At 42.8% G+C, this 23,086-nt stretch overlaps 1 protein-coding gene and 1 long non-coding RNA gene across 4 annotated transcripts in view; one reads left to right on the top strand and one right to left on the bottom strand.

Moving 5' to 3' along the window:
• Positions 1-438: 438 nt before the first annotated feature.
• The window catches only part of LOC123741670 (nuclear body protein SP140-like protein), a 34,837-nt gene continuing 12,189 nt past the window's right edge, over positions 439-23,086 (top strand). Inside the window, exons 1-4 of one of the 2 annotated variants that reach the window (XM_045714956.1) lie at positions 439-977; positions 21,377-21,551; positions 21,782-22,018; positions 22,226-22,345. In XM_045714956.1, coding sequence (XP_045570912.1) covers positions 834-977; positions 21,377-21,551; positions 21,782-22,018; positions 22,226-22,345 — 676 coding nt within the window. In that variant the 5' untranslated portion in view covers positions 439-833. The remainder of the gene's footprint in view (positions 978-21,376; positions 21,552-21,781; positions 22,019-22,225; positions 22,346-23,086) is intronic. The other variant, XM_045714955.1, reaches the window with a different exon arrangement.
• Positions 11,461-19,291, bottom strand: LOC106600908 (uncharacterized). Of its 2 annotated transcripts, XR_001327914.2 has the most exons (3): positions 19,101-19,277; positions 18,882-19,007; positions 11,461-12,360 (listed from the first exon to the last, which is right to left on the bottom strand). It is a non-coding gene; the product is annotated as an uncharacterized lncRNA (long non-coding RNA). The 2 variants fall into 2 exon arrangements; XR_006769167.1 differs by having other exon boundaries at positions 18,882-19,291.

Below are 23,086 nucleotides of genomic sequence, written 5' to 3'. Positions count from 1 at the left end.
TCCAAACTGTCAACACATTGCATATAGGCTCAGGATAACTAAGGATAAAGTTGGTAAGCTGATATTCAGAGCTTAAATAGCCAATCAGGACTAATAAAGCCAATGCCGGTGGGTCTACCATATCGATGGGCATTCATAAAATTCGATTGGGGGCCGACATGGTTCAGATTTTGTCTGTTCTGGGCCAGCTTTGATTTGGCCCAAACGTAGACGCCTATAAATTACGTATTTTCAACTTTCATTCAGTACCAAAAATGAACCTGATTTCAACATCTGGAAAATACATATTTTCACCTTTCATTCAGAACCTAAATTGAACCTAACTTCAACGTCTTGAAAATACGTATAGTAGAGGTCTTTTTAACGTCATTTTGCTAACTTGGGACTATTCTCGTAAGGGGCGGCAATTTTGTTGTCTCGCCTAGCGCGACCAGGACAGGCCCGTCACGTGAGCACTTTCACTTTCCAAACGTCATTTGAAGTGGCTTTCCGTGCTGGCGGGAGATCTATTTTATCTTCGAAAATAACAATAACAACATGTTGTAGGCCTACAGATGAAAACACATGATTGCGTCCATCGTCTAAACTGGAATGTAGAGTATTTTCGTCTCGATTGCTTTTGCGCGTCGATCGTCTGAATGAATCTATCCACCCTGGGCCTGTACTGAAATGTAAATAGCCTATTCATTTCTGAATCTATATGTGCAACCCAATATGAACAGGTTCCTTAATTATTCAACTGTTAATAATATTCAGTCACCTGGTAAATATAGCAATTTTTTCAACAAAGAAAACTGAATTGAAGAGGGGAACTGCAGTTGCGATCGGCGCCAATGGACCCGTTGGATTTTCTGACAGATAAGCAGTTACTGCAGTTTTTCCACTGTAGTAGGACAGAAATGTCGTGCATGGAGCAACCACACACCTTTCTTAACCAGCTCCGAGACCACCACCTCATTCCGGAAGAAATGTACAAGGTGAGCAGTAGAGACCTTAACATTTCTATAGACATACCCACCCACTCAAAGGTTACATTTAATCCCATCGGTCACAAAAACATGTAGGCCTACATAAGTCACATATTATGCATTATTAAGGTGAAGTATGATTCAGAGAAGTTTCATTCGATTTCTCAAAATTGTCACAAGACAAGGATAAATCTCCAAGGTTCAGACCTAGTTTTACACCAGAAGTCTGTATTCAACAGCTTCAAAAAATAAATATTGTTGAAATGTTTTAATAGTTTAATGTTTTAAGGGTCTAGTTATATAGGCAATGTGCCTTAATTTTCAATAAATTCATTTTAAAGGTGTCATCATGAATTTGACAGTAATTTATGGCGTTGAACGCTGAGCTGTAGTCAATGAATAGCATTCTCACATAGGTGTTCCTTTTGTCCAGGTGTGAAAGGGCAGTGTGGAGTGCAATAGAGATTGCATCATCTGTGGATCTGTTGGTGCAGTATGCAAATTGGACTGGATCTGAGGTTTCTGGGATAATGGTGTTGATGTGAGTCATGACCAGCCTTTAAAAGCATTTCATGGCTACTGATGTGAGTGCTACGGGTCGGTAGTCATTTAGGCAGGTTACCTTAGTGTTCTTGGGCACAACTGAGCACTACCCTGTGGCTCAGTTGGTAGAGCATGGTGTTTGCAACGCCAGCATGGTGTGTGCAACGCCATGGTTGTGGGTTTGATTCCCACGGGGGGCCAGTACAGAAAAAAAAAAAAAAAGAATTCATGAAATGAAATGTATGCATTCACTACTGTAAGTCACTCTGGATAAGAGTGTCTGCTAAATGACTAAAATGTAAAATGTAAAAAATGTGGTCTGCTTGAAACATGTTGGTATTACTGACTCAGACGGAGAGGTTGAAAATGTCAGTGAAGACACTTGTCAGTTGGTCAGCGCATGCTTGGAGTACACGTCCTGATAATTTGTCTGGCCCTGCGGCCTTGTAAATGTTGACCTGTTTAAAGGTCTTACTCACATTGGCTGTGGAGAGTGTGATAACAGCTGATGCTCTCATGCATGTTTCAGTGTTACTTTCCTCAAAGCGAGCATTATAGTTATTTAGCTTGTCTGGTAGGCTCGTGTCACTGGGCAGCTCTCGGCTGTGCTTCCCTTTGAAGTCTGTAGTAGTTTGCAGGCCCTGCCACATCCGACGAGCATCGTAGCTGGTGTACGACTATTCGATCTTAGTCCTGTATTGATGCTTTGCCTGTTTGATGGTTCATCGGAGGGCATAGCGGGATTTCTTATAAGCTTCCGGGTTAGAGTCCTGCTCCTTGAAAGCGGAAGCTCTACCCTTTAGCTCAGTGTGAATGTTACCTGTAATCCATGGCTTCTGGTTGGGGTATGTGCGTACAGTCACTGTGGGGACGACGTCCTCGATGCACTTATTGATAAAGCCAGTGACTGATGTGGTGTACTCCTCAATGACGTCGGAAGAATCCCGGAACATATTCCAGTCTGTGCTAGCAAAACAGTCCTGTAGTTTAGCATCTGCTTTGTTTGACCACTTTTTTATAAACCGAGTCACTGGTGCTTCCTGCTTTAATTTTTGCTTGTTAGAAGGAATTAGGAGGATAGAATTATGGTCAGATTTGCCAAATGAAGGGCGAGGGAGAGCTTTGTACGCGTCTCTGTGTGTGGAGTAAAGGTGATCTAGAATTGTTTTCCCTCTTGTTGCACATTTAACATGCTGATAGAAATTAGGTAAAACTGATTTAAGTTTCCATGCATTAAAGTCCCCGGCCACTAAGAGCGCCGCCTCTGGATGAGAATGTTCCTGTTTGCTTATGGCAGTATGCAGCTCATTGAGTGCGGTTTTAGTGCCAGCATCGGTCTGTGGTGGTGTGTACTGTAGAAAGCTACGAAAAATACAGATGAAAACTCTCTTGGTAGATAGTGTGGTCTACAGCTTATCATGACATACTCGAGACTTCCTTATCATACAACCTCAAGACTTCCTTAGATATCGTGCATCAGCTGTTGTTTACATAAATGCATAGGTCCCCACCCCATGTCTTACCAGAGGCTGCTGTTCTGTCCTGCCTGTAGAGTGTATAACCCAACAGCTGTATGTTCTTAATGTCGTCGTTCAGCCACGACTCGGTGAAACATAACATATTACAGTTTTTAATGTCACGTTGGTAGGATAAACGTGCTTTCAGTTCATCCCATTTATTTTCCAGCGATTGAACGTTAGCTAGCAGGACGGAAGGCAAGGGCAGATTAGCCACTCATTGCCTGATCCTCACAAGGCACCCTGATCTCTTTCCACGAAATCTCAGTTTTCTTCTCCAGCGAATAACAAGGATCTGGGCCTGGTATTATATCCCTCCCGTCCGACTCATTGAAGAAGAACTCTTCATCCAGTTTGATGTGAGAAATCGCAGTTCTGATGTCCAGAAGATTTTTTTCGGTCATAAGAGACGATAGCAGCAACATTATGTTACGAACAACGCGAAAAAACAAACAAAATAGCATGGTTGGTTAAGAGCCGATAAGACGGCAGCCTTCCCCTCCGGCGCCATCACTACAACCAATCTGTCCCCTATACATTTTAAATTGATGGGGCACTATAACCACATATGAGTTAAATTGGTACAGCATTCTTAATCACGGGTGCAATAAATATAGCCTCTTACAAGGTATGCCTCAAAATATGTTAACGGTACAGAAACAACAATACCATAGACCCACTATTGGTCAAAAGATTTTCTGTGGGGTGGAATTATAGTACCATTCAAAATACAGTAATTCTACCAAAATGCAACATTTATAGTATGCTGCAGTAAAACATTTAATTTTTCATTTTTTACTGTTGATAATACCTCAAATGACCGTATAAATTAGTTTTCCATTACAGTGTTGAATCCATGATGCTCGTTGGGTTATGGATATACTTTCAAAAGTATCTTACTGATGATTTTACCATTATCCATGAGCCATTATTCAATATGTTTAAAGCAGTGATTTTGACTGTAAATATTGGCCATGTATAGACCCATAAACTGAATTAATGTAATAACTGATCAAATATGTTATGTCAATAGGTTTGTTTAGTGTCTCTTACACAATGGTAGACCTTGCTGAATAGTCACAAGGGTACCTGGTTTATCAGAGTATCGAACCTGGTTCGTATGGGTATGTGTGCTGAGATATGCAGGTGTAGATACAGTTTATATTAGTTGTGGGACTCATAAAAAGTGTAGACCCGGTTTGTAGGAGTACTGGAGCTGAGGTGCAGGGCCATAGCCAGGGTCTGAGTTTTAGACTTTTTTTTTCAAACTCTAAAATGCTGTTTGGAGAACAGCAAAACAAGCAAAAAAAAACTACAACCATTATCACATTAGTTGCTGACGCTTCAGTCACCTCAGTTGATCTACAAACACATAGCCTATTAACTATACAATTAGCCGCTACATGTTAACTCACATTAACTCAGCACCGGGATTGAAAATTATAATTGAATATGTATAGCGGGATCTGTGAGCAGAAAAAGTATTTTGTTAACAAAAGGTAAACAAATACGTTTGCTTAATATAACGTTTTTGTGGTTGCAGTTTTACAGCTAATTTCCTTCAATTCTACACATTTTGCCATGTGGTGGGGATACGTTTTTGCAGTTTTAAAAGCTACTTAAGAGACATGGGCTAATTGAGTGACTGTCAGTGAGTGACATAACGAGGAAAACTGCTGATGTACAACCAAGTTTCAAAATTGCGTCTTGTGTACTATTCTACTATTCAAACTCTCAACAGCAAGTTGAGACCCCGACTGAGTTCCCCCCACACCAAAAAAGTATTTATTTTATTTAATTCAAAAACATCACAGAGGTCCGGACCTCGGTGTCCTCATATGTAGCTACGGCCCTGCTGTGCAGGGGTAGACCTGGTTACAGTTTATGAGTAATCGGGCTTTGTCACATTTAAACCTGGCTTAGTTGACTAGCTGGATATACAGGTAACTGAAAAAATGAAATAAACACTTAAAATTAAAGTTCTGGCGGCTCTGTTGTGGTGTGGGGTGCATTTTCCTGGTGTGGTTTAGGTTTACTCAATATCTTAGAGGGCAAAGTAAACACCAATAAATACACAGCCATTCTGAGTGATCACCTTCAATCTATGATGAGTCATTTCTCACCTGATGGGAGTGGTCTCTTCCAGGATGACATTGCCCCTATCCACAGGGCAAGAGTGGTCACTGAATGGTTTGATGAGCATAAAAACATTGAAAACCATATGCCATGGCCGTCTCAGTCACCAGATCTCAACCAAGTTGAACACTTATAGGAGATTCTGGAGCGGTGCCTGGGACAGCTTTTTCCACGAGCATCAACAAAACACGAAATGATGGAATTTCTCATGCAAGAATGGTGTCACATCCCTTCAATAGATATCCATACACTTGTAAAATCTATGCCAAGGCGCATTGAAGCTGTTCTGACGACTTGTGGTGGCCCAGCGCCCTATTAAGACACATTATATTGTTCTTTCCTTTATTTTGTCAGTTATCTGTAGGTTACTGTTGGTGACTTGGGGAATACAGGCCTAAGGAAAGTGGGTAACAGGGCTGATATAGGCAAGTAACGGGGATGAGGTGTATTGGCAAAGGACCTGGGGTTTATGATTGGTAAATAGGGCATTTAGGGCTAGGATACTGGTGTATGGGTACTTGATTGTATCAATATTAGGGTATTGGCATGTGGGTGTTAGGGTTAGGGCATAGGAGTAACAGGGCTGGGGTGTGTGAGTAATTGGGTTTAGGTGTGTGGGTAAGTGGGCTGCAGTACAATGCTGAGCGTCACGTCTGGAGGAAACCTGGCTCCATCCCTACAGTGAAGGTATGGTGGTGGCAACATCATGCTGTAGGGATGTTTTTTAGCGGCAGGGACTGGGAGACTAGTCAGGATTGAGGGTAAGAGCAACAGAGTGCTCAGGACCTCCGACTGGGGCAAAGGTTCACCTTCCAACAGGACAATGACCCTAAGCACACAGCCAAGACAACGCAGGAGTGGCTTCGGGACAAGTTTCTGAATGTCCTTGAGTGGCCCAGCCAGAGCCTGGACTTGAACACAATCGAAACGTCTCTGGAGAGACCTGAAAATAGCGGTGCAACGACGCTCCCCATTCAACCTGACAGAGCTTGAGAGGATCTGCAGAGAAGAATGGGAGAAACTCCCCAAATACAGGTGTGCCAAGCTTGTAGTGTCATACCCAAGAAGACTCGAGGCTGTAAAGTGCTTCAACAAAGTACTGAGTAAAGGGTCTGAATACTTATGTAAATGTGATATTTCAGTGTTTTTTTATTTTATTATTTTACAAAAATGTCTTAAAAACTGTTTTTGCTTTGTCATTATGGGGTATTGTGTGTAGATTGATGAGGGAAAAACAACAATGTAATCAATTTTAGAATAAGGCTGTAACGTAACAAAATCTGGAAAAAGTCAAGGAGTCTGAATACTTTCCGAATGACCTGTATATAGATATTGCGGCTTATGAATAAGGGTAAATGTGACTTCATTTATTATAGTCAGAGCACTGCATGTTTCCATCAGTCACAATTCTGACCGAGATTAAAACATACTTGTTTATATGCTATTCAATATAAAATCTAAAAAGTAATATGGATGACATGTTACGATTACTAATGGCATAATATTTGCATAGTGGCATGTCTGGGATTTGTTTTTGGAAAAAATGGGTTAACCAAGCAATGATAAATTAAATCCCGCTAAGCACGGCCAGTGTATATTATTGGTTCAGATTTGGTTCGGTCCGGACTGGCCTTGATTTGGCCCAACATAGACGTCCATGTCTGAAACTGATCAAATCTGAACCAATCATAGACATCTGTGTTTCACACGTTTGGACAGCACAGTACAGCACAGTACAGTACAGTGCAGTAGAGCACAGCAGAGTACAGTACATTACAGCACAGTAAAGAAAAGTTGACTACAGTACAGTAGAGTACAATACAGTAGAGCACAGTACAGTAAATAAAAGCATGTATAGTTCAATACATTAGAGTACAGCATAGTAGAGTATAGTTCAGTATAATGATCTGTATTGTTTAATACTTTACTCTAATGGACTCTACTGAACTAAACTATACTGTACTGTACTGTACTCTACTGATTTAAACTCTACTGAACACCTTACTATACTGTACTGTAGTATTCTACTTTACTCTACTCTACCGAATAAAACCCTGATCCAACACTGTAACTGTCACGCCCTGACCTTAGAGCCTTTTTTATTCTCTATTTTGTTAGGTCAGAGTGTGACTTGGGTGGGCATATCTAGGTTTCTATTTCTTTGTTGGCCTAATATGGTTCCCAATCAGAGGCAGCTGTTTATCGTTGTCTCTGATTGGGGATCATACTTAGGCAGCCCTTTTTCCCACCTGTGATTGTGGGACCTTGTTTATGTGTAGTTGCTTTCTGCACTGCATATAGCTTTACGTTCGTGTTTGTATTTTGTTGTTTTTTCCGGTGTCATTTTTATTAAAAGTAAAATGTATGCCTACCACGCTGCACCTTGGTCCAGTTCTTCAGACGATCGTAACAGAAGATCCCACCACCAAAGGACCAAGCAGCGTGGCCAGGAGGAGACGACATCCTGGACATGGGAGGATATCCTGGACGGTAAGGGATCATGGACGTGGGAAGAGATCCAGGCCGGAAAGGATCGCCTTCCATGGGAGCAGACGGAGGCAGCGAGAGAGGAACGGTGAGGAAAACGGGGATCAAGGAGACGACGGAAGCCCGAGAGGCAGCCACAAAAAAAAATTGCGGGGGGCACAAGGGGTGGCGAGCGGAGCAAAGGTGGGAACAAGAACCAACTCCCTGTAATTATGATGAGGAGTTGGTCACGGTTCAGATACCATGTTTTCCGGTTCTGCGCACCGTGCTTCCAGTTCGCACCCTTAGCCCTGTGCGTTCTGTGCCTGCTTTCAGGAGTTGCCGGGCTAAGGTGAGCATCTGTCCAGGACGGATTGTTCCGGCTCAGCGGTCCTGGCCTCCAGTGCGTCTCCTCGGCCCAGGATATCCTGCGCCAGCTCTACGCACGGTATCCCCAGTTCGCCAGCACAACCTAGTGCGGCCTGTGCCAGCTCCCCGCACTTGCCGTGCTACAGGGGGTATTCAGCCAGGACGCGTTGTGCCAGCTCTACGCTCCAGACCTCCAGTCCGCCTCCACGGCCCAGTGTATCCTGCGCCAGCTCTACGCACTATGCCTCCAGTGCGCCTTCACAGCCCAGTGCGTCCTGTGCCAGCTCTCCACACTTACCGAGCTAAAGTGGGTATCTAGCCAGGACGCGTTGTGCCAGCTCCACACACCCAGCCTCCAGTGCGTCTCTCCAGCCCGGTGCGTCCTGTGCCAGTTCCACGCACTCGGCCTCCAGCGACGGTCCCTGGCCCGAAGCCTCCAGTGGTGATCCATGGCACAAAGCCTCCAGTGGTGATCCATGGCCTGAAGCCTCCAGTGGTGATCCATGGCCCGAAGCCTCTAGTGGTGATCCATGGCCCGAAGCCTCCAGTGGTGATCCATGGCCCGAAGCCTCCAGTGGTGATCCATGGCCCGAAGCCTCCAGTGGTGATCCATGGCACGAAGCCTGCAGTGATGATCTATGGCTCGAAGCCTTCAGTGGTGATCCATGGCCCAAAGCCTCCAGTGGTGATCCATGGCACGAAGCCTCCAGTGATGATCCATGGCCCGTCGCTTCCAGCAACGGTCTGCAGTCCAGAGCCTTAAGCAACGGTCTGCAGTCTAGAGCCTCCAGCGACGGTCTGCGGGCTAGAGCCTCCAGCGACGGTCGGCGGTCCGGTTCCACAGAAGTGGGGGGAGTCTCAAGCGGAGCGGGGTCTACGTCCCGCACAACGGAGCCTCCACCAAGAGGAGATGCCCACCTGGACCCTCCCCTATAGGTTCAGGTTTGCGGCCATAGTCCACACCTTTTGGGGGGGTACTGTCACGCCCTGACCTTAGAGCCTTTTTTATTCTCTATTTTGTTAGGTCAGGGTGTGACTTGGGTGGGCATATCTAGGTTTCTATTTCTTTGTTGGCCTAGTATGGTTCCCAATCAGAGGCAGCTGTTTATCGTTGTCTCTGATTGGGGATCATAATTAGGCAGCCCTTTTTCCCACCTGTGATTGTGGGATCTTGTTTGTGTGTAGTTGCTTTCTGTACTGCATATAGCTTTGTGTTTGTATTTTGTTGTTTTTCCGGTGTCATTTTTATTAAAAGTAAAATGTACGCCTACCACGCTGCACCTTGGTCCAGTTCTTCAGACGATCGTAACAGTAACAAAACATATTGTAGTCTACAGAATTTCTTTGGTAAAATTTGTCCTCCTATTTTGCAAGTGAAGGTACCTGGAAGAACCTTTGGGTTGCAACACCAGCTGAACCTTTCCGGTTGAAAAAGGTTCCTTGAGTAACCTCTCTGAAAAGGATATTTGAGGGTCTTCGAGGAACCCCTGTGTAAAGGCTGTTGTGGCAATTCTTACAAAAGGACACTCAAAGTCAATCTAAAATTAATCATTGTTTATTGTCAGCTTGCTGGAGAGGTTCCAACCAACTCAATGCACCATAGTACACATGTCAAACAGGAGCATTCCTGGGCAGACCCAGCAGTTGTCTTATATACGGCTACACACAGACAAGTTATATTTGCATGATTTAGCATAATTATTTAATCATTACCGTTTTGTTTAATTCATGTGACCGACCAATACTGGTTCATACATGTGACAGACCAACACCCCTCAAGGCTTCTCCTCTTTAAGCTGAGACCTTGAAACTGAGATATCTTTCATTTGTTCTCAAAACAAGGTCTGGGTGTACTGCTAAATTGCAGCTACTGATAAGGGGAGGATTTGTTCAGTCAACCACTTGCATGAACTATCAGGAATCATGGTAAGACCCAAGTGCAGACTATGTGAAGTAACAATGTTTATTGTAACAACCGGGGCAGGCAAATGACAGGTCAAGGCAGGCAGGGGTTGATAAACCAGAGTAGAGGCCAAGGTACAGGACAGCAAACAGGCTCAAGGTCAGGTCAGGCAGAGTGATCAGGCGGGCGGGTTCAGGGTCAGGACAGGCAAGGGTCAAAAACCAGGACAAGAAAAAGAGAAACTGGGGAAAAACAGGAGCTGAGACAAAACGCTAGTTGACTTGAACAAACAAGACGAACTGGCACCGACAGACAGAAAACAGGTAAAAATACCCAGAGGATAAGTGGGGAAGATGGGCAACACCTGGAGGGGGTGGAGACGAGCACAAGGACAGGTGAAACAGACCAGGGCATGACAAGAACACTGAAATTGGTTTATAGAACAGCACATGAATAGAACACAGAAATTAGTTATAAGAAAAGCACAAACATTAAAATTCCCATTACATTCCATCCTCTTATCACTATGTCTGATAATTAATGTAAGCATTTAGAGTTTCGCTTCTATATCAAAATATTATATACTCTATTAGTAAGGGAAATCAACACATGGAAAAAAACAGACACTTCATCATTCCAAACCCTTCATAATGGGTTGTACAATACACTTAGTATGGCATTACTATAATCATAATAAAGGTTGTACTTTATTAATGGGGGTGAGTATCAAAAGAATGACACTTACACAACGAATCTGTAGATTCAGAGGTGAATAAATCTCTCAATGTTAACCATTGTTTCCATATTTCTTACCACAATCGGGTCACATTGACCTATGTTTTCACTAACTGTCCCTGGGACATCCACTTAGTCAAAATATTAAGCAAGTTAAGGGTTTCCCGCTCAGCCCAGTCAAAACTGTTCGCTGCTCTGGCACCCCAATGGTGGAACAAGCTCCCTCACGACGCCAGGACAGCGGAGTCAATCACCACCTTCCGGAGACACCTGAAACCCCACCTCTTTAAGGAATACCTAGGATAGGATAAAGTAATCCTTCTAACCCCCCCCCTTAAAAGATTTAGATGCACTATTGTAAAGTGGTTGTTCCACTGGATATCATAAGGTGAATGCACCATTTTGTAAGTCGCTCTGGATAAGAGCGTCTGCTAAATGACTTAAATGTAAATGTAAATGTTTAGATGACCTTACCTTCAACTTGTTTAAAGAAAACAACCTTCAATCTAACTGTTTCACCAACCTCTGGAGGAGTAGAAAACAAGATAGCTGCTGAAATCTTATCAGCCAGAGAGGCACATCGCCTTACAGAATGTTAATAATGTATCACAGGGAAGAGAGAGAACACGTTATAACAGTTTCACACCAACCTTGCTAAGAATGAGATTGTTGCAAGGTTAGCCCAAGCTACAATCTAGTGTTTCTCCTCACATTTTTTTAGGGCACAGCTCTGTCTCTAGAAGCCTTGCCTTTCCAAATCATAATTATAATTATTGATAAATTATCAACCCTAATTTAGAATGACAGTCCTCAGTGCTTCACATTGGTTCTATCACTTTAATTTGTGGTAATTACTTGTGGTAATGACAAATTGATATCTCAATGCATTCTTATTCTAAATTACTATACATTTTGCAGTGTGCAGACCTCCACAATCAACCTGATACCCCAAATAAACAATTTTGGACAAGCTTAAATCAATTACGGGCACGGTTGACCACCCCCCTTCACGGCACTCCTCCTTTCCTGGCAGTTCATGTTCTTCTTCAGATAGCGGTTTCAGTTCATCCTTTTAATGGAACATGATCAAAATGGATGGCCCTTGATGTCTCTCACTTGAGCCGCCACTGTCCTTTACAGTCATTATGTCTTTGTCCATTTTCCTACCAGTACACCAGCAGCATGAGAGAATTTTGGACTGGATCTTTCTTCATGCTCACTCCACATGGACACCATGTCACACTCCTGAGAGAAAAGGCAGTTGATAGTTTCAACTGCTGTGTACAGGTTGCTGGCTCGGACTCGGACTAGAAATGGTGAAGGACCATACTGAACGCCATTTCGTCATTTTCAGCCAGTTAGAGGGGGTGTTGAGGTTCACACTGTTCATCGGCCAAATGATCTTCCATGCATCTAGATACGATCTTCGCCATTACCGAGAGAGAGAGAGAGAGAGAGAGAGAGAGAGAGAGAGAGAGAGAGAGAGAGAGAGAGAGGACAGACCAGAACAACAGTTTAGTTTAGGGCATTTGTAATTCAGGAAATCCAGACTTCTAGAACCAATGTCTTAGAGAATAACAACACACAGTTGAAACCATTTCCCCCCCCCCCCCCAAAAAAAAATACTCCCCTATCATCTTGACAATCTCACTGCGGCATTGCAGGTCAGGGAATCAGAGGGCTAATCCTTAGGGAGAAATCCTGACAATCCAGCAGACCCAATCTGAAGCAAGACAAAAACAAAGAAAGGAAAGAAAACAACAACAGCAATACACATATCACTCAAAGTTGGGAAAACTTCAATTAATTTGAAGTAACTGTCATCCATTACTGTCATCCATCCTCTCAAACAATGTTCTGCTTTTCCCCCTATTGCAAGGGTTAAAAGAAACAAAACAAACATGATTACTTTCTCTATGTCGGAAGGGATTGTTTTCATTTTAGTATACCTTAAAAAGTTACTCTATATTTTTATTACCAATCTCTGTTGGATATTCACTTTCTGCTTCAATATTTATTAAATATCTATTATGTTAAGATTCACTTGGGGATCAATATGTATTAACTGGTTGCACTTTCTCAGTTTCCAGTAGATGTCGCGCTCTGTCCATAATAAGTCTGGCACCTGAGATAATAGGGAAACAGATGCAGTCTCCATTTTGCCTTCTCACGAATTGGTTTAGAACGTCATCATTTGAGATATCAATGAAAACTCCAGCAGGAGTAAAATAAATTGTAGCCCTTTAAGTTTAGTTAACAGAAAATAATGTTCCACATTCATTGGTTCTATTTAACAGGGCTTATTTAAAAATGCATTACCATGGTGGAGCATTTATAAGCATTTATAGTTTTTATTGGTTAGGGTGAAGTCAAGTCCCACACAATGTTTTAACCTTATCTTACAAGTGATCCATAACGGGACCACTCTGAATAGACTACTCTCTTCACCACTTACGTACGTCTACGTTTGGGTGTGCTAGTTGTATATTATCATTATTTTTCTATTCATGCCTCTCATGATCATCATAATAACCCATTATACGCAATATTATGTTACTTTCTCTCTGGTAACCTATTATACATTTGTGTTACATCACAAATTCCTCCTCTAGACTAGTGTTTTATTCATACAGGGGTTTAGATATTTACACTAGTTCTATATAACAGCATATTTGAAAATAGTTATCTTCTTTAATATCTCCATACATAATAACGTTCTACACTGATGAATATAATCTAATCTAAAGTCATGTTATCCTCAGAGACATGATATCCTCGTTACCAATGAGACATGTTATCCGTGACATTAACGAGATATGTTATCCACGTTACTAATGAGACATGTTATCCTCTGAGACATGTTACGTATCTGATTTCTGAGACATGTTATTCTCTACCTGTAGATCCAATGGCGGTGTTGGACAGACCCCTAGATAACGTTACTAGTCAGCTCACACAGAACTTGAAAACTCAGCTCAAAGAACTGGTTGTGGCATTCATTCACCTCTTTCACACGTAAGCTAGTCCATTGACAGCTCTCATTCACTCAATAATTAATAGCTCAATTTCAATCCTCTTATTATCCACATTTCAATCTTAATATCCAAATTCCAATCGTAATAGTAATAATTTCAATTCATTTATTATCCACATTTCAATCAGCTTTTGTTATCTAAATTTATTTCAGCTTATTATGCCATATCTCACAATCACACAACTTTCCCATCCACGTTCACTTAGTGCTATTCCCAAACACACTCGGTAATCTCCTTATTACCCACATGCATTGTCAACGATTCTCTCTGTCGTTACTTGCAATGCACAATATGTATCATCAACGGTTCTCTTGCCGTTACTTGCTATACATATAAATAACACCACGTACTCAAAAATACCTTGTGTTATTTTTTTAGTGGCTGCAGACCACAAAGACATTTCTTCTAAATTCCTACAGACAGCTGTCAGTGGGGCTTTCCATGGTACCGTTACGCCCTCGCTCTAGTCTTCTCATAAAATACCATTTAGTTTACGGTACAATCCAAGATGGCGTAGCAGTCAGTCGTCTTTGTCCTTCGTCTTGTCATGTCCCATGTATATATATTTTTTATATATTTTTCTAAACCTCAACTTCAAAACACTCTCCTGCAACCCACCTCACCCAATGTGGTGCGGATCTGTTTTTTTTCTAAAGTATTTTTATTCACCTCGAATCCGGAATCCCCCAACAGAAGCTAGCCAGCTCACTAGCTACTAGCTAACCACTGCTAGCGGTAATCAGCTAACTTTTAGCTCGGAAAGCTCTCGCCAGTTTGTACAACGCGACTCAAACCAGAGCATACCGGACCTATTTTCTCTCCATATCCCTACCGCAAGCTCCTGGACATTTTCACCTGGATCATTGCAGCTAGCTAGCTGCTACCCGAGTGACTACTGGCTAACGTCGGTCCCGGAGGAAGCACCAATTAGCCTGAAGCTAGCCCATGCTAGGACCTTTCTCCCGGTTAGCTAAAGAGGCCCATCAGCCACTCCTGGGCTACAATACCCGGACCCCTTCTTCTGCCGGTATGGGGCACGGAACCCCGCCGATCCAGACTACGACGTAATCTGCTCGAGGGGGTACTCAACTGGCCTCTACATCACGATGTCCCCTGAATGACCATCCGCTAGTCGCGGCCCGCTAGCTGCTAGACGCGCCCGGCTAGCTGTCTAGAGCATATTGGACTATTAGCTGTATAGATGCATCGGCCAATTTCTTGGGCCAATATACCTATTTTGCCAATTGGACTTGGGACCCCTCTGCTACTCGGAACCCTACTATTCCATCACGACTGGTCTATCGACGTCACCGCACGCGAAGGCTAAAACAGACTTTCCCCCGTCGAGATGTCCCTCTAAGGCCCTTCTGCTAGCTTGCTAGCCCCGGTCTGCTAGCTTGCTAGCCCCGGCCTGCTAGCTGTCTGAATCGCCATGTCTCCAGCCAGCCCAACCATTCACTAGACCCCTATTGATCACCCGGCTACACATGCCTCTCCCTAATATCAATATGCCTTGTCCATTACTGTCCTGGTTAGTGATTATTGTCTTATTTCACTGTAGAGACTCTAGCCCTGCTCAATATGCCTTAACCTACCATTTAGTTCCACCTCCTACATATGCGGTGAACTCACCTGGTTTATACGTCTCTAGAGAAATGATCTCTCTTATCATTACTCAATGCCTAGGTCTACCTCCAATGTACTCACATCCTACCATACCTCTGTCTGTACACTATGCCTTGAATCTATTCTATCGCACCCAGAAACCTGCTCCTTTTACTCTCTGCTCTGAACGCACTAGACGACCAGTCCTGATAGCCTTTAGCCGTAACCTTATCCTACTCCTTCTCTGTTCGTCTGGTGATGTAGAGGTTAATCCAGGCCCTGCAGTGCCTATCTCCACTCCCACTCCCCAGGTGCTCTCATTTGTTTACTTCTGTAACCGTAAAAGCCTTGGTTTCATGCATGTTAACATTAGAAGCCTCCTCCCTAAGTTTGTTTTATTCACTGCTTTAGCACACTCTGCCAACCCGGATGTCCTAGCCGTGTCTGAATCCTGGTTTAGGAAAACCACCAAAAACCCTGAAATGTCCATCCCTAACTATAACATTTTCCGACAAGATAGAACTGCCAAAGGGGTCGGTGTTGCAATCTACTGCAGAGTTCTGTCTTACTATCCAGGTCTGTTCCCAAACAATTCGAGCTTCTACTTTTAAAAATCCACCTTTCCAGAAACAAGTCTCTCACTGTTATAGACCATCCTCTGTCCCCCGCTGTGCCCTGGACACCATATGTGAATTGATTGCCCCCCATCTATCTTCAGAGCTCGTGCTGCTAGGTGACCTAAACTGTGACATGCTTAACACCCCGGCCACCCTACAATCTAAGCTTGATGCCCTCAATCTCACAGAAATTATCAATGAACCCACCAGGTACAACCCCAAATCCGTAAACACGGGCACCCTCATAGCTATCAGCTTAACCAACTTGCCCTCCAAATACACCTCTGCTGTTTCCAACCAAGATCTCAGCGATCACTGCCTCATTGCCTGCATCCGTAATGGGTCTGCGGTCAACGACCACCCCTCATCACTGTCAAACGCTCCCTAAAACACTTCAGCGAGCAGGCCTTTCTAACCAACCTGGCCCGGGTATCCTGGAAGGATATTGACCTCATCCCGTCAGTAGAGGATGCCTAGTTATTCTTTAAAAGTGCCTTCCTCACCATCTTAAATAAGCATGCCCCATTAAAAAAATGTAGAACCAGGAACAGATATAGCCCTTGGTTCTCTCCAGACCTGACTACCCTTGACCAGCACAAAAACATCCTGTGGCGTTCTGCATTAGCATTGAACAGCCCCCGTGATATGCAACTTTTCAGGGAAGTTAGGAACATATATATACACAGGCAGTTAGGAAAGCTAAGGCTAGCTTTTTCAAGCAGAAATTTGCATCCTGTAGCACTGACTCAAAAAAGTTCTGGGACACTGTAAAGTCCATGGAGAATAAGAGTACCTCCTCCCAGCTGCCCACTGCACTGAGGCTAGGAAACACTATCACCACCAATAAATCCACTATAATTGAGAATTTCAATAAGCATTTCTCTACGGCTGGCCATGCTTTCCACCTGGCTACCCCTACCCCTACCCCACCAGCCCTCCACCCCCCACAACAACTCGCCCAAGCCTCCCCCACTTCTACTTCACCCATATCCAGATAGCTGATGTTCTGAAAGAGCTGAAAAATCTGGACCCCTACAAATCAGTCGGGCTAGACAATCTGGACGCTCTCTTTCTAAAATTATCTGCCGAAATTGTTGCAACCCCTATTACTAGCCTGTTCAACCTCTCTTTCGTATCGTCTGAGATTCCCATAGATTGGAAAGCTGCCACGGTCATCGCCCTCTTCAAAGGGGGAGACACTCTAGACCCAAACTGCTGCAGACCTATATCTATTCTACCCTGCCTTTCTAAGGTCTTTGAAAGCCAAGTCAACAAACCATTTCGAATCCACCGTACCTTCTCCGCTATGCAATCTGGTTTCAGAGCTGGTCATGGGTGCACCTCAGCCACGCTCAAGGTCCTAAACGATATCATAACCGCCATCGATAAGAGACATTACTGTGCAGCCGTATTCATCGACCTGGCTAAGGCATTCGACTCTGTCAATCACAACATTCTTATTGTCAGACTCAACAGCCTTGGTTTCTCAAATGATTGCCTCGCCTGTTTCACCAACTACTTCTCTGATAGAGTTCAGTGTGTCAAATCGGAGGGCCTGTTGTCCGGACCTCTGGCAGTCTCTATGGGGGTGCCTCAGGGTTCAATTCTCAGGCCGACTCTCTTCTCTGTATTCATCAATGATGTCGCTCTTGCTGCTGGTGATTCTTTGATCCACCTCTATGCAGACGACCCCATTTTGGTATACCTCTGGCCCCTCTTTGGACACTGTGTTAACTAACCTCCAGACGAGCTTCAATGCCATACAACTCTCCTTCCGTGGCCTCCAACTGCTCCTAAATGCAACTAAAACTAAATGCATGCTCTTCAACCGATCGCTGCCCGCACCTGCCCGCCCGTCCAGCATCACTACTCTGGACGGTTCTGACTTAGAATATGTGGACCACTACAAATACCTAGGTGTCTGGTTAGACTGTAAACTCTCCTTCCAGACTCACATTGAACATCTCCAATCCAAAATTAAATCTAGAATCGGCTTCCTATTTCGCAACAAAGCATCCTTCACTCATGCTGCCAAACATACCCTCGTAAAACTGACCATCCTACCGATCCTCGACTTCGGCGATGTCATTTACAAAATAGCCTCCAATACTCTACTCAACAAATTGGATGCAGTCTATCACAGTGCCATCCGTTTTGTCCCCAAATCCCCATATACTACTCACCACTGCGACCTGTACGCTCTCGTTGGCTGGCCCTCGCTTCATACTCGTCGCCAAACCCACTGGCTCCAGGTAATCTACAAGTCTCTGCTAGGTAAAGCCCCGCCTTATCTCAGCTCACTGGTCACCATAGCAGCACCCACCCATAGCATGCTCTCCAGCAGGTATATCTCACTGGTCACCCCCAAAGCCAATTCTTCCTTTGGCCGCCTCTCCTTCCAGGTCTCTGCTGCCGATGACTGGAACGAACTGCAAAAATCACTAAAGCTGGAAACTCTTACCTCCCTCACTATCTTTAAGCACCAGCTGTCAGAGCAGCTCACAGATCACTGCACCTAGCCCATCTGTAAATATCCCATTGAATCTACCTCATCCCCATACTGTATTTATTTATTTATCTTGCTCCTTTGCACCCCAGTATCTCTACTTTCACATTCATCTTCTGCACATTCTACCATTCCAGTGTTTAAATGCTATATTGTAATTACTTCGCCACCATGGCCTATTTATTGCCTTACCTCCCTTATCCTACCTCATTTGCACATGCTGTATATAGACTTTTCTACTGTATTATTGATTGTATGCTTGTTTATTCCATGTGTAACTCTGTGTTGTTGTATGTGTCGAACTGCTTTGCTTTATCTTGGCCAGGTCGCAGTTAAATAAATGTGATATTTTTTTTTTTTAATATAACTAGTGAATAGCCTTCTCTCTAAGACTATGGGTACCTTTTTATGCGTTCTCACCTTAATTTAATTTTGTATAATTTCTTTTTCTTTTTATACAGATTCATTTAAATTGACTTACGGAAATCAGGTGCCGTCCCTCAATTTTTCATGGATGATGTGTCTCCTCCTGGGCAGCACACAGTAAGGGTCTGGTCTGAGCGGGTTCTTGTCCTCTTTTGATCAGGCAGGAACTTCCCTCATGCTTCTGTTGGGGTTTGTTTCATTGTTCTTTGTCAATCATTGGCTCATCGGTGAAATTAGCATTATGACAATATCTTTAATTAAATCATTCAAAAACCTTTATTAATGCAATTGCAGACAGAAGTTGACAAACAGGAACATAGCACGCATGTTTCTGAGTAAGTTCTGCATCAAAAAGGTTCCATGTTATTTTATCAAACCCGAAGTCCAGTCCTCTTGATGTCACTGCCTACTTCATTATCTACTACTCATGAAACCAAAACCATGCCTACACAGCTATATAAACAAGGCTTTTAGTGTGTTATCTAAAAGCTTATCAGTAAATGTCCAAGTTGATTTATAGTGGAATGTCTGACTAGTCTCCTATCTCTTACACTCCCCTGCAGAGTTCTGTCTTCACAGTCACACATTTCTCAGACAGTTTCTTCATAAAAGGCAGAGAGCCTAGAAAAGTACTGTGGAACAATATTAAACCTCATAATCTATATATATTGTTAATCTGTAGTCTAGGACCCTATGAATGTAAGGAGGGAGAGGTCTTATAACCCCTCCCCTTCTATTAATACAACATAAGCATAATCAATTATTCTAATACATCAATCATTTGGTACAGCCCCAATCATGACCCCTAGGTGAACTCCTGACACTTCATAAAATGCGCCACTGGGTTTCCTCACAGACCCCCACTGGAAAGCTCTGCCGGCAGAATCAATCACTCAAAGTCAATCTTAAATGAATCATTGTTTATTGTCAGCGTGCTGGAGAGGTTCCAACCAACTCAATCCACCATAGTACACTTGTCAATCAGGAGCTCTCCTGGGCAGACCCAGCAGTTGTCTTTATATATGGCTATACACAGACAAGTTATATTTGCATGATTTAGCATATTTAATTAATCATTACCGTTTTGTTTCATTCATGTGACCGATCAATACTGGTTCATAACATGTGACCGACCAACACCTCACGAGGCTTCTCCTCTCTAAGCTGAGACCTTGAGACCTATCTTTTGTTTGTTCTCAAAACAAGGTGTGGGTGTACTGCCAAATTGCAGCTACTGATAAGAGGAGGATTGGTTCAGTCAACCACTTGCAAGAACACAGAAATAGGTTTATAGAACAGCGCATGAATAGAACATAGAAATTAGTTATAAGGAAAGCACAAACATTAAAATTCCCATTACAAGGTCAATGATGTGTATAAACCCTGGATGACTGACAGTGGGTGCTGTATTGAAGCCACCATACATACATTTTTGACGAGTTGATTGTATTACAGACACCTTAATACATACTTTTAAATTATAGAATGTGAGCTAAACATAAATAAAATAAATGAAAAAAAATTCCTTAAACTATTTTATTTTTCTACTAATGTTACTTTCCCCAATATAACAACAAAAAATACTTAAATACATGTAATTTTGTCCTTGAAACATTAAATCGAAATACTGTATTACTGTATAGTAATTCCATTAATTCCTCTGGAGGACTGCTGTAAATCTCTCTCGGAGAAGGTGACTTTTATCAATATATTCGGTTCTATTTATGCTCAGATTCTAAAGTGCTAATTAGCATTAAAGTAGACATCCTGCAAGACTACAAATCCCTGCAAGCTCCTGCATGTCATTTCTAGCTGACACCTTTGCTAACAGGTAATGTGTCAATTTTAAACTTGCACAATACATTTCACAGAATTGTCAATTTAAAGAAATGTAGATAATTTATTAATTACTACATTTAGCTAACATTAGATAGTTAATCCAGAGATTCTTACCTTTGCCTCGATTCGGCAGACTCATCCAGATCATCATGGCATTTGTTGTTCTTTATGATGACCACATTAGTAGCTAATTAGCATTTCATTTGGGGGGGGGGACACAGGCAAATATATTGATAAAAGTCACCTTGTACTAGAGAGATTTACACAGTTATCAAAACGTCACGCCAGGGTAAGCCTACATGAAACACAACCCTTATTTTAAGTGATTGTAAAAAATGATGGGAAAAATGAATGGTGGAAAAAAGATTGTAACCATTTCCCGGTTTATCCGCAAAAGGTTCCTTGATGATCTCCAGGGTTCATCGGGTCAACACTAATTCTAAGAGTGTTCTGTGTACACTAAGACCATTCACTGTCCTATTAGTAGCTGGGTACAAACAATATAAATAACAGGTCTGGACATTGGAGTGGAGATTGGAGTTGATGATCTTTGATTAGTAATGCCTGACGTGTGTCCATGAATTCCACTCTGTCACATGAACTGATTGGGATGGCAGTTGCTTCTAGAAAATCAAGTATCACTCTACTCCAGCCACAATTTGTTAACCCCCACAAATTTGACTATGGTTTTGTATTTGACCCCTCCTGCAGAAGCTGATTCGGTGTAGGAGTAAGGAGCTGAGGGAGAAGGGTGTGTACCAGGTGTTGGACTGGGTGGAGGCAGAGAGGCCCGACAGCATCAAGGTGTTCTGGAACTGTGTGTTCAAGGACCACCTCCTGCTGCAGTACCCCACGTTACGCCTGCTACGAAACCGCCTGCTGGATGGTCAGTTCTGGAGTCTTCACTCTTATTATTGTATTATTATGGCATTATTATGGCATTTGTATGGATAGCCTAATATCTATATATAATTCTAACTCCTAGTATAATATAAATGTAGTCACAATGGTGGATACTTTGAAGTTGAGTTTCAAGGCCTTTTATTATAATTTGTTATTAGGTGTACATTAATTAGGTTGCATGGTTGGCTCAATTTTGCCTCCAATCCCTTGTAGGGTCGTTCACATTTTATGAGAAACTGCTAGAGAAGATGGAGAAGGAAGAGGAGGAGGAGGATAAGAAGAAGAAGGCTTCAGCGGATGGAGAAGAGGAAGAGGAAGAGGAGGAGGAGGAGAAGAAGACAGGAAGGAAAAAGAGGAATAAGAGAAGTGAGAGTGCAGAGAAGGGCAAGCCCAGCACGTCCACCCAGTCCACCCCCAGTCAGAAGAGGAAAGTCCGAAGGTTAAAATACTGTGAGTCCCAGGCTTCATGTTCCCTGGGGGAAAGAGGAGGCCTTCAATCAGAAAGTCTAAAGTACCTCTGTAACTTCAAACAGACATTTTCTTGAGTAAATATTGACTCCGGCATTCATAGCGTAGGAAGTAGTGGGGGGAGGGAATATTTTCATTTTTATTTTCAAGTCACATCTTAATGACTGTCCCCAACATGTCCCAATGCAGATTCTCCTTTTTGGGAGGGGGAGAAATCTGACATTTGGACCTGGCCCATCTACAAGATCCAGCTCCCAGTCACCTGTGGGGATAAGGAAGGCATGCTCATCAGGAACAAGCTGGCCACAGGTACGTTGTAACAATGGACTTAATATGATATGTTTGTGTGTATTGGTGGATGTGGTTCGGCTAGAATAACCGTGCCTGAGACATTAAAAGGGTCAATCTGCAGTTGCTACATCCATTTTTGGACACATATTCTGAGCCAGGAGTAAAATCAACTCATACATTTTTATCTCAGCTGGTAATCATTACAGTTTGAGGTACCGCAAAGGAAAGATAGTGATGAGGCTCATTGACATTGCAAATGGGGAATAACCAATCGCGAGGAGGCATTACCAGCTGTGAACTCTATAGGTAACATGCAACCATGGTGAATGTGACTGTAGCCTACATAAAATGTTGCAATGGTAAAAAGTTGGATATTATTTTTGCCGGCACGATCACTTTGCCTACTCTAATATGTTGGCATGCATGTCTTTTTTTAACCAATTCTGATGCTTCTTAAAAGTGGAATTTTGCTAATATTACCATTATATCCACTCTGAAAATCTTTGGCACAGTAGGCATCAATTCACTTGCCAGTAACGTGCAACGTTTTAAAGGTCTATCATTTTCATCGAACACAAAGTTAACATAAGCCCTAGATGCCTTCAATTGCCCAATTTATAGGCATGCCCAATTTTGACATATTATTTTAACAATGTGATGTTATGTAGGTAAATAAATAATCAAAAGAAAAACGTGTTTATTTATTAGCCTAGTGGTTATAAGTATTTAGGCATATAGTTGTGAAATAGGTCTCATGTG

Source organism: Salmo salar, chromosome ssa03 (assembly GCF_905237065.1).
Source record: "Salmo salar chromosome ssa03, Ssal_v3.1, whole genome shotgun sequence".
Taxonomy (NCBI): domain Eukaryota; kingdom Metazoa; phylum Chordata; class Actinopteri; order Salmoniformes; family Salmonidae; genus Salmo; species Salmo salar.
The sequence above is the reverse complement of the archived record's forward strand: the minus strand, read 5'-3'. Positions and strand labels throughout refer to the sequence as shown.